Source organism: Drosophila miranda, chromosome XL (assembly GCF_003369915.1).
Source record: "Drosophila miranda strain MSH22 chromosome XL, D.miranda_PacBio2.1, whole genome shotgun sequence".
NCBI classification, from domain to species: Eukaryota; Metazoa; Arthropoda; class Insecta; order Diptera; family Drosophilidae; genus Drosophila; species Drosophila miranda.
In genome coordinates this window covers 23,809,642-23,823,796 of record NC_046673.1, presented here as the reverse complement: position 1 = coordinate 23,823,796, position 14,155 = coordinate 23,809,642, and the positions used below count along the sequence as shown (strand labels likewise).

General features: G+C 45.1%; 1 protein-coding gene and 2 non-coding genes across 6 annotated transcripts; 1 reads left to right on the top strand and 2 right to left on the bottom strand.

Moving 5' to 3' along the window:
• Positions 1-154: 154 nt before the first annotated feature.
• LOC108163289 (ATP-binding cassette sub-family A member 3) lies at positions 155-10,809 on the bottom strand. Of its 4 annotated transcripts, XM_017298503.2 has the most exons (12): positions 10,622-10,809; positions 8,448-8,756; positions 7,143-7,208; positions 6,331-6,925; positions 4,829-6,259; positions 4,414-4,762; positions 3,130-4,344; positions 2,910-3,060; positions 2,652-2,828; positions 1,501-2,283; positions 1,239-1,427; positions 155-798 (listed from the first exon to the last, which is right to left on the bottom strand). In XM_017298503.2, the coding sequence occupies exons 2-12, from the start codon at positions 8,657-8,659 to the stop codon at positions 738-740; spliced, it is 5,229 nt and encodes a 1,742-aa protein (XP_017153992.1). In that variant the 5' UTR covers positions 8,660-8,756; positions 10,622-10,809; the 3' UTR covers positions 155-737. The 4 variants fall into 4 exon arrangements, with proteins under 4 accessions (XP_017153992.1, XP_033243566.1, XP_033243569.1 ...); XM_033387675.1 differs by having other exon boundaries at positions 155-1,427; XM_017298519.1 differs by lacking the exons at positions 7,143-7,208; positions 10,622-10,809 and having other exon boundaries at positions 738-798; positions 8,448-8,659.
• Positions 10,810-12,207: 1,398 nt separating this feature from the next.
• Positions 12,208-12,318, bottom strand: Trnay-gua. The gene is made up of 2 exons: positions 12,282-12,318; positions 12,208-12,243 (listed from the first exon to the last, which is right to left on the bottom strand). It is a non-coding gene; the product is annotated as a tRNA-Tyr (tRNA).
• A 229-nt stretch (positions 12,319-12,547) lies between these two features.
• Trnay-gua lies at positions 12,548-12,665 on the top strand. Its single transcript has 2 exons — positions 12,548-12,584; positions 12,630-12,665. It is a non-coding gene; the product is annotated as a tRNA-Tyr (tRNA).
• Positions 12,666-14,155: the final 1,490 nt, after the last annotated feature.

Here is a 14,155-nt window from a genome sequence, read left to right as displayed (position 1 = left end):
TACATATATCGAACCAATGTTGATGTTTACTGTCTAGTGGGATTAATTAGGCTGTTCATCATTAAGATTATCCAAAGACTGTCGAAGGTAGCCCATATTTTCTGCTTCAGAAGGGTTCTTATACGTTAGAGGCCCAAATAAAGCCCAAATACCATTCAGAATTTATTATTTATTTCCGTTTATTACACATTTAATGTTATCGCTCAGGTTCCATAGTTAAATCGCAACTATAGTATTTACAGTTTGGTTTTAGCTCCCGAAATCGTAAGTACAAACATTCATAATAAAAATACATCGAGTTGACTTCTTTTTTTTAAAGCTAAAAATGTAAAGCGCCGATTCTTTTGTGTACCTTAAAGAAGAATACTTTTGATGGCAGAACAAGATACAAAATACAAAATGGAAACGAAAACAAAAAAAAAAAAAACTAAAAATAAAAATGATAAAATGATACGTAAAAATCTTTGGAACTTATCGTGCATTTCAGGCAGATACGTTATACGTTATACGATATATATATATATATGTGTATATATATATATATATGGTAGATCTCTCTGTTATGTTATTTTTAGGTGTGTAATTTCGCTAGTAGATCACAAGGTAACAAGGCATTCACGTTGCATTATCTTTTGTCTGGGTTTCTTTTGTTAAGAGTCTTAGAAACTATTTTGTGTGTGTTTCAGGCATCAGGTCACAGAAGATCCGATTAGATCCGTTTAGGTAGTTGGTTTCATTCAATACTCATTATCTAGAAGGGATTTGCATAGTTTTCTCAGCTTTGAGAGGTGGCCTTGGCTGCATTTTTTGGGGGGGAACAAAAACGTTACATAGTCATACATTAGCATTAGCAATATTGACATCGAAATAGGATAAGAGATAGCAGATTGCAGAATTGAAGATAGGTCTACAAGCCATGCGGAAAAGTTAGCTGCTGTTTGGTTGGTTGGTTGGTTGGTTGGTTGGTTGGTGTCAATAAAGATGGGGGGGAGAGAGGTATTGGGATTAGCCACTACTAAAAGAACTACAAGAAAACTACAACGAAAGATCGCGGATGACAAAAGTGTCTCCTGCTCCTGTGCATTCGTGATGAGTGGTGATGCATGAGACATAGAAATGAGTGGCATGGCGTTGATTCTCGAAATAGGTCTGATGAGGCATTCAAAAAAAACCCATAAGTTATAAAAGCCAAAGGGGGAGGATTAGCAACAACTAGTATGCGTGTTGTATGCGCTCACTGTTGGGCACGCGTATCCTCGCGCTGGTACTTGGCAAACTCGAGGAATATCTCCTCCAATGTAGTCTGACTGACCGAATAGTCTTCGACATTCAACTCCTCGCGATTGCTCTCCATTAGGCCAAAGATACGCGACCATTTGACGCCCGTCAATGGAATGTAGAATGTTAAAATGCCCTGATATTCCTCTCTGCAAGAAAGAAACATACAACAAAACATTTACAGAAAGGGTTTCCTCCCTTCGATTCAAGTTTAGCACTTACTGCAATATGGAATGTGGAAATTCACGCTCCACAAACTCCTTCACTTGGTTGATGTTCTGCTGTGCCATCTGCTCAGGCACCGTCTGCTCATCGGCATTCCTTGTGCCGGCTGTGAAGCTGCTGCTGTGCCGCATCTGTCGCAGTGCCTCCAGATTACGTCGCACCTTGATCTTCAGGATCAGGCCCTTGGAGAACTTGTTCTTTAGATGCTGCGTGCTGCCAATGCACTTAAACTCGCCATTGACCATGATGGCCAGACGCGTGCATAGAGCCTCGCACTCCTCCATGCTGTGGGAGGTGAGGACAATCGATTTGCCCGAGTCACGGATGCGACAGACCATGTTCCACAGCTGGCGACGTGCCGCCGGATCCATTCCCGTTGTCGGCTCATCCAGGTACACCACCGAGGGGCTGCCAATGACGGCTATGGCGGTGCTCAGCTTCCGCTTGTTGCCACCGCTGTAGGCGGCCGTTCGCTTATCCATGTGCTTCATGAAGCCAAACGACTTGGCCAGATCCTCCGACAGCTGCTTGATCCGTCCCTCCTGGACGCCACGCAACAGGCAGAAAATGCGCAGCACCTCGCGCCCGGTCAGATCGTCCAGCAGGGCATCGAACTGCGGACAGTAGCCGATCATCTTGTAGATGCTATTCATGTCCGATTCCAGGCTCAAGCCCTGCACATAGGCCGCCCCCGAGCTGATGCGCTCGTCGCCAGTCATCATCTTGAAGGTGGTCGTCTTGCCCGCTCCATTCACGCCCAACAGTCCGAAGCACTCCACCCTGCAAAAAGGACGCCAAAGAATTAGTAAGTTGAATACATTTTGCAGCAATATTTTGTAGTACTAATAATCGATAATCAATCGAATTGTATCCATGTTTAATCCACATCCAATTCTTCTACTAAGAATTGATAATTCATCAATTTTGAATCGATTATTAATCGACTAAAATATTCGGTATTGTGCTGTCTTTTCGATTTCTCCTATAAAAACCTAATATTTGCTCGATCTTAGATCAAATTTAGCTACATTTTTCATGCCAACGATACATTTTAGGGAATCCACATGATAAACTACTGCAAAATTGATGACATATTGCATAGAAAATACGAGTACTATCGATTTTTTGATTCTGGGACAAAAACTTACTCCTGCACGCAGAGCGACACTTGATTGACGGCCAAAAAGTTGCCATAATATTTGGTCACACGATCCAACACCAGATTCTTGGCGGCCAGTTCGGGGGTACTCATATTGAAAATGCGCTCCCGCTCCTGGGCCACATCGTCATCCAGATAACCCTCCACGGGTGGCGGTGGTGCCTTGCTGCGGAACGACAAAAGCTATGGTTACTTTTGTGGACAGAGAGAGAGAGAGGGAGAGAAGTCAGAGCGATTCTGTGCTTACGTTAACGCTTGGCGTATCTTGTAGATGAGCTCGCCGATGATTCGGAATTCCAGGACAATGATGATGAGGAAAAAAACAACTCCCGTTGTGACCATGTAGGTGGTTTCGGGGCCGACGCCAGGCTCCGCCCAAGCGAACCATGGCTTCATATCTGTGGGAATAAAATTTGTTAGACGTTGTTAGGAAAAGGTAATCATTGCGAAGGGTAAGGAACACTTACTGCAACATTTGGGTATCATTTCGCAGAGCAGTACGGGTGGCAGGCCCAGCTTTTCGCAGGCATTCCTTGTGGCCGTATTGATGTACACCTTGTTGAGGCCCATGGCCAGCGAAAAGTGTGGAAAGATGCGGAATATCCAGCCCAGAACGTCTGCGGTGTCCTTGGTATCGAAGAAATCCGAGGACATAACCACAACGACAATAAACAGGGCCATTCCGCAGAAGATATTGATGATGGAGACGCGGGCAAACCCGGTGGCGGGCTCCTTGAAGAAGAGCGACATGATGTAGATGAACGGCAGCGCCGAGAAGCCAAAGAGCAGCAGCAGCAGGAAGTAACGTGCCAGCTCCCCGAAGGACGAGAGACCCGCCTCTTGGAAGCACAGTATCGTGAGGATCATAATGAACGCTGTAAAGATGTAGGTGGCAAAGTCGCAGATGAATTGCGACAGCCAGAAGGTCCACACCTTGACTCCGCCCACGAACTGGAGGAGCTTGGCCCGCGATTCGCGCTCCTTGATCATGAACAGGATATAAATGGAGCTGACGAAGCACATGCAGAAGCACAAATTGGTGGCCAATTGGGTGCCCAGATTATTGCCCGTCGAGAGCTGCGAGAGGAGCGTGTCGGTGGTGTACGGAAGTGGGGCATTCGTCACGGATATCCTGATGTTTGGATGGAGGGCCATGCCAATGGCATTGTGTGCCAGATTGACGGTGAGGGGCGCCGTATGCATTGGCTGGTTGTTCAGCCAGGCCACAATATGCGTCTCGTTGACAGTGGCCGCTGTGAGGTAACGCGAATTGATCCGCACCTGTATCGTCCTGCCCAGCTCCAGGATGTAGTCCGTGAAGGTTTTCTCTGCGGGCGTCTCTTGCAGCTCATAATCTGAGCCATAGGACTGGGCCAAGGCGGCATACTGTGTGGCTATGCGGTCGCCCTGTATCCCGAGATTCTGCCGCTCCAGCACTGTCACAGCCAAAGGATACTGTGTGAGGGACATGGTGATGGGCTTCAGTTCCATGAAGGTGCCCTGCGTTTCGATGATGAGGATCGTGACAACCACAAAGAAAATGGGCATTATGTTCTGGATGAGGAGCAGCAGCTTGTTGCGCCACGTGTACAGGATCTTCTTGAGGAACATGGCTTTCCATTGATTCGAAAGGAGCTTCATTCCTTGGAGCAGGCGACGATTCTCGGAGAAGATGCCATCGGCTGCAAACAGTTAATGGAGTTTATCATTCGGTTCGATTCGATTCAATTGATTGATCAATCGCTGCTTACACTGTATCGATTCGTTGTCATGGTGGTTGTTGTCCTCCTTGCCATAGCCAGTGCCGCCGTTCATTATTTCGCTGGCATCCTTCAGATTGCCGGCGCCATCCTTCTCGGCACCGACCTTCATGAAGACCTCCTCCATGGAGGTGATGCCCACGCCATAGCCATTCAGATGCAGCTCATCCGATTGCTCCTCCAGCTGCCCGAACATCTCCTCAAATTTCGAGGAATAGTTATCCGGCAATTGGTACGAGAGCTCCGCTCCAATATCGCACTCGGGTTTCAGGCCAGGCACGTACTTCTGCAGCAAGGCCGTCACCTCGTTCGTCTCGCAGTTTTCACGCTTCACGCAGATCTAAAAACAGACAGAGAAAATGTCAATAAGGATATGCCGAAATATCTTTATCATCAGTTCTATTACCAATCGATAGCCCGAGCCGTATTTCTTCTTCAAAAAGAACGATGTGCCATGACATTTGAGCTCGCCATCGCACATGATGGCTATGCGATCGCCGAGCACATCCGCCTCGTCCATAAAGTGTGTCGTCAGGAGCAGTGTCCGACCGATCTTCTCCTGCTGCAGCAGATCCCACAGCTGTCGGCGAGCGGATGGATCCATGCCAGAGCTGGGCTCATCGCACAGCACCACCTTGGTGTCGCCGCACAGGGCACAGCACACAGAGAGCTTTCGCTTCATGCCGCCCGATAGCTTCGAGGAGGCCACATTCGCCTTGTCCTCCAGCTCGATCATCTTCAGGTACTTATTCACCTCATGCTCGACGGCCTTGCCCCGCAGCCCCTTCATGCGGCTGAAGAAGCGTATGTGATTCGCGACACTCATCTCATCGAAGAGGACATTGTGCTGCGGACAGATGCCAAGGGACATGCGTGCCCCCTCGATATTGGTGCGTATGTCGCTGCCATTGAGTATAGCCGTGCCACTGGTCGGCGGAAACATGCCCGTGAGCATTGATATGGTCGTAGTCTTGCCTGCGCCATTGTGTCCGAGTAGCACTGTGATCTCATCCTCGAACATGTTCATCGACAGACCCTTGACGACCATTTTGTCCGCGAATTTCTTCTTCAGATTCCGCATCTGTACACCGATGTGTTTGCCCTCCGGTTCCCTTTCAAAGGCATTCGGATCGCGGTTCTCCTCCAGTCCCCCATTGACGGGCATATCTTCGACACCCATATACTCCCTCTCGCCGCACCAAAACTCCATGGTAAAGGGGAAATTCCATGGCTTCGGGACACCAAAGCTCCCTGGCATTATCTGCTCCACATACAGACAGATGGTCATGCAAATGAAGCAGGAGGCGAGCATCATCAGCATCACAGCCCCTATCGTCAGGGTATCGTCCACGGACACGGGGGTGAAGAGATTGCTCCACTGGAGACCCTCGCCGGTGCCCTCGAATCCAAGGATCAGCTTAATGCCAAAGCCCATGGCCGTGTTGGAGATCAGGCTCCAGCCCAGCTTCGTCCCGAGACTGAGATCGTCGTACGTGTTGATTGTAAAGGAGAATGGGATGTAGGCAATGAACCAGATCAGACCCGTCACAGCCGCCGCAGTGCTGGCCCTGGAGAAGAACGTGGCCATCATGAAGCAAAAGCAGATGCTCGCGACGATATAGACGATCAGAAAGAACACCAGGGCGGTGAAATTTGCGTGGGTCAGGACGGCAACGCCTTCGCTCCAGTTGATCTTCACGAGTATGGCAATGAGAATCGCCGAGATGGTCAGCATGATGAAGGACTTGACGAACCAGGCGGTCCAGTGCAGCCAATTGCTGAGGCCCATGATCTTCATTACCTCCTTGAGCTGCTTCTCCTTCTCGGCGGTGATGTACTGCAAGTGATTGATATGCCGTGAGAGGTGAGAGATGAGAGGTTCAATCCCGTCGCGGCATAGCCACTTACCTTTGTGATGTACGTGCACGGATAGATGAAGCTGAGGAGGATAATCAGCGACATTATCGAAGACATGCCCTCCAGCAGGGGATCGAAGATGTAGGCCGGAAACGGGTATCGCTGCAGCCACACCTCCGGCAGGGTCACATTCTGCGGCAGCTCCTCGGCCTTTCGTCGCAGATAGCTCATCGACAGGACATGCTGCAGCGGCAGGAAGCCCTCTCGCAGATATCCCACCGGTATGCCGCCGTCTTCCTCCGGCTCATTCCTCGGCCCCGTCAAATCAATGCTGGGAAAGAGCCGCATTGTCAGCCACGTGTTGGCTATCGCTATCGTGGCCGTTCGCAGCTCCGAGGGGAATCTCAGGGCGAAGCTGAAGTCATACGGCAGGGAGTCGATACTCGACCAATCATCGCTGAATTGTATGCCCGCGAAGGCCCGCTCCGCCACCAGATCCGACTGCAATGTGGCAGCATCCACCGATGAGTGGTAGCTCTCTAGCTGCAGTACCCTGCAGGTCTCGTTAACGAGCTTGTCCAGCACGGGATTGTACGGCGAGTAGTACAGTTTGAAGTAGAAAGGTTTCAGACTCGTGTCGGTGTTGCTGCAGGATCAATAAAGGGATAGAAAGTGGGATAGTGGGTGGTTTATTCATGGGTTCTTTTTTGCACTGGGAGTTGGACAAGACAGACGGTTTACGGTTTACGGTTTAGTTTTTTTTGGGCTTTTGCTTGAGCATATGTTAGATGAGGAGTTAGAGGAAATTCAATCCCTGGAATAATGGTTGGATTTTCATGGTATTTTCATTACAGATTCATTACCTCCTTCGGTTGGGTGCAATCAGCTCTAGGAGTTTGCCAAAGTAGGACGAACTATGCAACGTATGTCTGGGGCGGAAACGAGAGACGAGAGATTTACAAATTTACACATACTCGTACATATGAAGTATATTTTGGTATTTTTTTGGTATTTTTTTAATGCAGATTCAGAAACTATAGAAAGCATAGAAAATTCGAGCCTGCCAGAAGAAAGCATAGGGAAAGCATACGGAAAGAGAAAGAAAAAATATGGGAAAAGGGAAGCAAATCATAGAAAATAAAGAAAAACAAGGGAAAATCATAGAAAATAGATAAATTTAGGGAAAATATGGAAAATGGAAGAAAATCGTAGAAAAGATACAGGAAAAGAAGGGAAATCAATAAAAAGATATGGGAAAACCAAAGAAAGCTTAAGGAAAAAGAAGTATTTCATGAAAAAACATATAGAAAATGAAAGGTAATAATAGTAAAGAAATATAAATGGAATATAATAAGAAATCATGCAAAATATATGTCAAGAATGAGGAAAAGCGTAGAAATTACATATATGAAAAAAATAAGATATTACAGATATCATAGAATAAATTTTAAATCTGATTGAAAATCAAATAAAAAATAATGGAAATACGAATAAAATTATAAAAATCATAAAGAAAGAAAAAAGGAAATCAAAATAAATCATAGGAAAAGTGGGAAAAGTGGGATAAGTAAGAGGAAAACGGAAGAGCTACAATATACTCAAAACATGCAATAGAAAGAAATAAAGAAAATATCTTTCAACTGGAATCGATAAATATCGAATACTCGATCAAAATTGCATACATTTTGTGTTGGTCAATTATTTTATATTTATCGATGGCTGGTGAACAAATAATTCCTAATAAAAATCGATAAATAAAAAATATATGCGCAATAAAATTCGATAAGCATTCAAATCGATATCAAAATGGAAATCGATCAACATAAAAGGGAATCGATGTAGATAAAAAGCAATCGATAAATACAAAAAGCAATTATACTAACATTAAAGAATATCGATAAGCAAAAAATTTAATCTATAAACATAAATGGAGAAGGAAATCGATACAATATAAATAGATATCTGCAAGGGAAATCGATACATTATTAAAATAATTATATTAACATAAAGATCTATCGATAAACATAAATGGAAATCGATGCAGGCAATGGCAATCGGTAAACATAAAAAGCAATCTTTAAACATAAAATCGATATCCAAAATGGCAATCGATAAAAAATCGATCCAATAAGAATGGAAGAGCGCTTGGTGGAGCGGCCAGAACTTACTTCAGCAGATCCAGATTGGAGATGTTCTGCTGTTGGTATAGCCGGTCAGGCATCGGTTCGGTGTCGACCAAAGTGCGGACGAGGACCAGCAGCAGGGAGAAGATCGCCGGGAGCACCAATTCGATGACCATCTGCCACTTGTGGCTCCATTGTAGCGTCCAGTTCTTCCACAGCAGAAGGACGAACTTGTCCCAGTTGGTGACCTTTGCCATCGCTGCTTGATGGTCTTTTGTCTCTCTTGGATTTGTTTTTTTGTTTGTGGTTTTTGGTTTATCCCAGCATTAAAATCGTTTAAAATCAGGTGGAGCTCTGGGGAGAGAGAGAGAACGAGGAAATAGGAATACATGAAATACTCGGGGAAATTCAAGCTCAAGTCTCAGTCTCTCGAATGTCATGGGCCTCCATCAATGTTCACTTCAAACATGGATCGATTGTACCCGATTGAATTGTATTATCTATTATCTATTGTCATTATCTTATCAAAATCAACTGATAGGGCGGCAATAAACCAACAAAATGAATGTAAATAAATCGTTACTCGTGTTACAATTATCTCTACACTTCGGTTCGACGGACAAATGTCCGAGATGTACAAACATTTTACAAGGCGTAACCGTGTACTCGTGTAACCGTAGTCGCACACAGAATGCACTCGGCTATTACAGCGGGGCGGGGTTGGAGTTGGGGTTGGGGTTTGGGGATGTACCTTGTAAATATTTACACGCGTTAAAATGAAGTGGAAACACGCGACAGATATTTACTACGGATGGATTTCATTCACTTGTGGGCTGGCTACCCATACCTATCCACAAAAGTGCCGTTCAATTATGGGTACTTTTGCGCTTGGAAATGTACCGCGAACGGCGAAACCTTTCTGGAAGAGCTCTCTGTCTGGGTAGCTTCTAATTTGAATCCTCACACTCGTAATCTTGCACTCAGGTTTGTATACAAAAATACTATAAAACTCATGCACCCAACAGCCAATCCGTCTTTGTTCAGACACACAAACTCTCAAGTCGATAATAATTAGATGACGATAATGGTTATCCCATTCCATTGTCGCGGAATCAGTCGAAACGGCGCCCCGAGTCTGGTGGCAACGGGTTTTTCTGTGTGATACGCGCGCGTGTGTTGGGAGCAGAGTCCGAGCGCACAGAGCGAGCCGGCAGCGATGTAAGAAATTTTGCTGATCTAAGAATGAATTGCATAAAAGCAAATGCACCGATAAGCCCAGCTATTTATGATTCTTTCCTGATTCTGGCAGACATTTTTTTTTTTTTTTGTTTTTTATTGGGGGCTTTATGCTCTAAGATTTCATTAAGGAAAGGGAAAGGTTCCATATGCTTCAGATATATGAATGAAACTTCTGAAATGTGGCAATGATTTATCCAAACTTCATGATACATTCTGTACGAATGTGTGCCGCTCACTTATGGGAAATTTGTACAGCGAATCATACGAAGAGGAACCGAAATAATGGAATACAGGAGTACAGGAATGGAACAGATACATCCCATACTTATTAGATAGCGAATTTTTTTACGGCGAATCCACTGGGAGCTGGTTCTCTTCGTTCGCTTAGAGCAGGGCATCCACAGAAGAACTTGATCATCGAACTCGCCTGTGGATGCCCTGCTTAATGGGAAATGCATTCGAAGGTGCCGTTCGTTTAGGGGAACACATTTTTGTTAGATAAATTCGTACAGGGACTCATATGGGAATAGAAAAGAAAAGGAACAACCCATGTGTTCCACTCACTGATGGGCAGCGACTCCTCATCCGTATAAGAGCCGTTCACTTATGCGAATTTCGTAGGGAAAGTAGCATTTACACACAGAATAGTGAGAGCAGAAAGGAATAGAAAGTACTCAAATCGATTAGCATTTAATGAATGGAAATCCCACGGGTATGCCCGCCCACTCCACCGCCCCCCCACCCTCATACTGTGAGTCACTCACGGAGGGAGCGAAAACTAATAAACAGACGTATAACAGGAATAAACAGAGATAAACGAGTGGCAGAGTGGCATAAATCCAATACGCGTCAGCCGAGAGCCGGCAGTAGACATCTGGTTTTGGTTCTGGGTTTCGCGAGATACAATATCTAATATTTGTGCGGACATGATAGGCCATCCAGCGAGCAAAGGCGGAGGCGGAGACGGAGGCGACACTTACCCTAAAGCCTTTCACTAGAACAAAAAGAGAACCACAAAAGAACGCACCAGAAAAAAACAGTCGGCAAAGCGGTCGCGAGCAAACAGTGTATCAAAAATGCACGGAGGCGGGTACTTCTGGCCGCGAGCGTGTGAGGGCACGGTACGTACACTCGACCGTTTCGTTGGGCGGACTATTTAGAACTAAAGCCAACCCGCAAGGCAATCTCCATATTTATCAATAGAACGGAACGGACAGGCAGTCAGCCAGCCATAGAGGGCCAATAAAGCAAATAAATTCGTAGTTCGGTTTGGCCTGGCAAAAAGATGATAACGCGAGTGCCAGTCCCGTACAAGCAGACGACATGTGTCCCCGGGCTTATCGGAGAAGGGCACACGATACGCCGTCATAAAGCTTCTCGCCCCGTCCCGCCCCGCCCCTCCCCGCCACGTCCCCTCTAAGTGTATTAGTCATTCTAGATCGATCCAAGTTATTATTGGGTTGATGGAATGCGCTACCCCCAGCCGATCCTTCGGGGGTATAAACGATTGTAAGCGCCAAAAGACCCCTAACACTTTCCCACAGAGATATATACACTTGGGGAGAGCTTCACTTACGAGGCGTATTGTCCGGCCCGGCCCATTGATGATGAATCACACGGGGGTTGGGCGTGTGGGACACTCCGATTATCTTTTCGAGAACTGATTTCGCTATCGACAGATCGTAGATCTACATTCCAACTATGATGATGATTCAGTTTTCCTGCATGTTAAACACGCCTAAATGGTTTGGCGACTTTCAATTCTTTTGGAGTGGTCGGGTCGGTCTACTGTTGATAAGAACTTTCTTTTTTTCGAAGAAATGCTAATGATAAAGCGATCCTACACCTAGAGATTATTCAGAATTAAGGAACACCTGTTCCTATCGACTTGCCAAATTCGAACGTTAATAGTGACATAGTTTTATTCGTATTCTTTCAAGAACCAATAAAATTTATGTGTACATAAATATATTGATACCAGTGGACGCACGTTTTGTGACTCCCATATTGCCATAAAAAGGCTTACCTACATTTTCGGCACATTTGCACTGGACTTCACTCACCTTTGAAACCTTTTTTTGTGTGATTTAAGAACCCAGAGGGCAATAGGGTTGTGTCCTCTCTTTTTACTCTAAAAATTGTTCAAATCGAGCATCTATCATGTTTGGGGCAAGGTGTTCTGTAAGATAATGTGGAATAAAATATAAATATTTAAAGATCAAATAGATATGTATCTTTCCAGAATACTTTGCGTCAAAATGCAATTGAATTTGAGTGAAATGGAAATTCAAAATTCATTTTTAGTTTTATAATAAATCGATAAATACAAAAATACTTTTTCTGATAGATTTTAGTTTTACTATAGGACTTTTTTCACACAACTTAAGTAAAAAACAGTTCGATTTTGTTGGCTAGTGTACTCACTGGATATCGATAATAAATCGATACAATAGAACTGTAACTATGCTCTAAAATATGAATAAATCAACACTATAAAGATTTCTGCCACACTCCCATCGGTTTTTCAATGAAAAAAAGATGAAAAATGAAAGAAAAAAATGACGCATCCTTCGAGCCGGATTTGAACCAGCGACCTATGGATATCTCCGCTTCCAAGTTGCACAAGCACCGCAACACCATCTACAGTCCACCGCTCTACCAACTGAGCTATCGAAGGGGCACATACGGAGGCGTTCCAAAGAGCGACTGCTGGATGAACGACGGACGGGGCACAATCGGCATTGGATCTCGCGCGGCGGGGGGTGGGGGGGGGGGGGGGAGGGGGAAGTGAAAGGTAAGCGCTATGCCATATACATATTTTGTAGTTTATAAATAATGCAAGACCCGAGATGAACGAAATCAAATGAAAGCATTGTCAGCGGACGGCTGTCACGCCTTCGAAGAGGCCTTCGATAGCTCAGTTGGTAGAGCGGTGGACTGTAGATGGAAGTGGGTGGCGCATGGCGCATGGCGCCATAGAAAGCAGAGATCCATAGATCGCTGGTTCAAATCCGGCTCGAAGGATATTAGTGTACGATATATTTTGCATACATTTATTTAGCATGGGCCACTCGGCCCTGGTATCGCTGGAACGTGTGACCGCCTTATGACTGAACGCCCGATATGAGTGTGTTCGGAGAACCCTTAAAGATACCCCGTGCAAGCCATTGATGATAAATATTACGCACTTGATGAATCATAAAGTCGAAGCAATAACAATAAATAGCGTGCTATAGATGTATGAGAATTACTTCGCCTGACATCTGCTGACATGTGACCCGCATAAAAGGAATAGCACTACAATATCTCCAAATGATTGGCTAATCTGGTGGATCTAATACTGGACAAAACTGTATAGCATGATCGACTAGAAGATGCCCCGTAGAGCCGCGTAGCTCTCACCCTTCACCCGATTTGGATAATTTTTGGTAGATGGTCTTAATACTTTTTTGAGTTCAGGCCTTACCAAATGTTACTTTTATATCTGGACAACTTTGGATGCCACGGGGCATGGATAAAAGCGAGAAAAACCTATGCAATGACTTTTGGTAGATATTCTATCTGAATCCCTACCAAAAAGCACTCTAAAAAAAGCAAGCAACTCTCACACGTAATGCAGGGGGCGACTAGCAAAACCCATGATACTGGAACGGACACGAGTGGCATACAACATCATGGTGGCTAGCAGCATTTGTACTCGTGGAAGGAATTTTATTGCGGCATTTAAGTCACATGGAAATGGGGTCTTTAATTGCTTACTCCTTCGTACAATACTAGTACGGGTACTACCGTCTGCCGTCTACGTCCGATACTACTCCATTAGATAATTCTCAATTAATTTGCACTCACCCCTTGGTGGACGTGGACGTGGACGTGGGAGGTGGGACGTTATAATTGGAATTGTAAGGCCCGATATTCTGCTGAATGGTACGGAGTGGAGTGTTATTGCAGGGCCAATATAACCGTGAACCCCTCCGCCGTACAACTTGATTTTTTACCGCGATTGGTTGCGATTGTGTGTGTTTGTGTGTGTGTGTGTGTGGGGGGGGGAGGGGAATTTAATGATAACAATTTATTCCAAGCGATGGACTGTGGTCATCGGTGTCTACGACATTAGTGCATAATTGATTGGCAAATAGTAGTAGTCTTTCTCGCTCTCTCTCTCTCTCTCTCTCTGTCTCTCTCTCTCTTGCGCTGTCTCCCTGTGTAATCGCAATAATTTATTTATTTATTCTTCTATTGGTTGTGTGCTTTCTGCAATGTCACTGTAAAAGTTGTATAAACATTCAGGTTTTGTGCGTAATCGCACTTCCATCGCCCATTGCCCACTGCCTTTGAGCCTTTGAGCTTTCAAACTCAAAGCCTAATTTAATTGTTTTCCAATGCGAAATTGAATGGGTCTGAATGATAGGCGAAACAGAAACAGGACTAACTGTGTGTCTCTCTCCCTACACACACACAAATATGCACCTCCATTACTCTCTTGAGAGAGAGAGAGAGATTTCTAATTGATG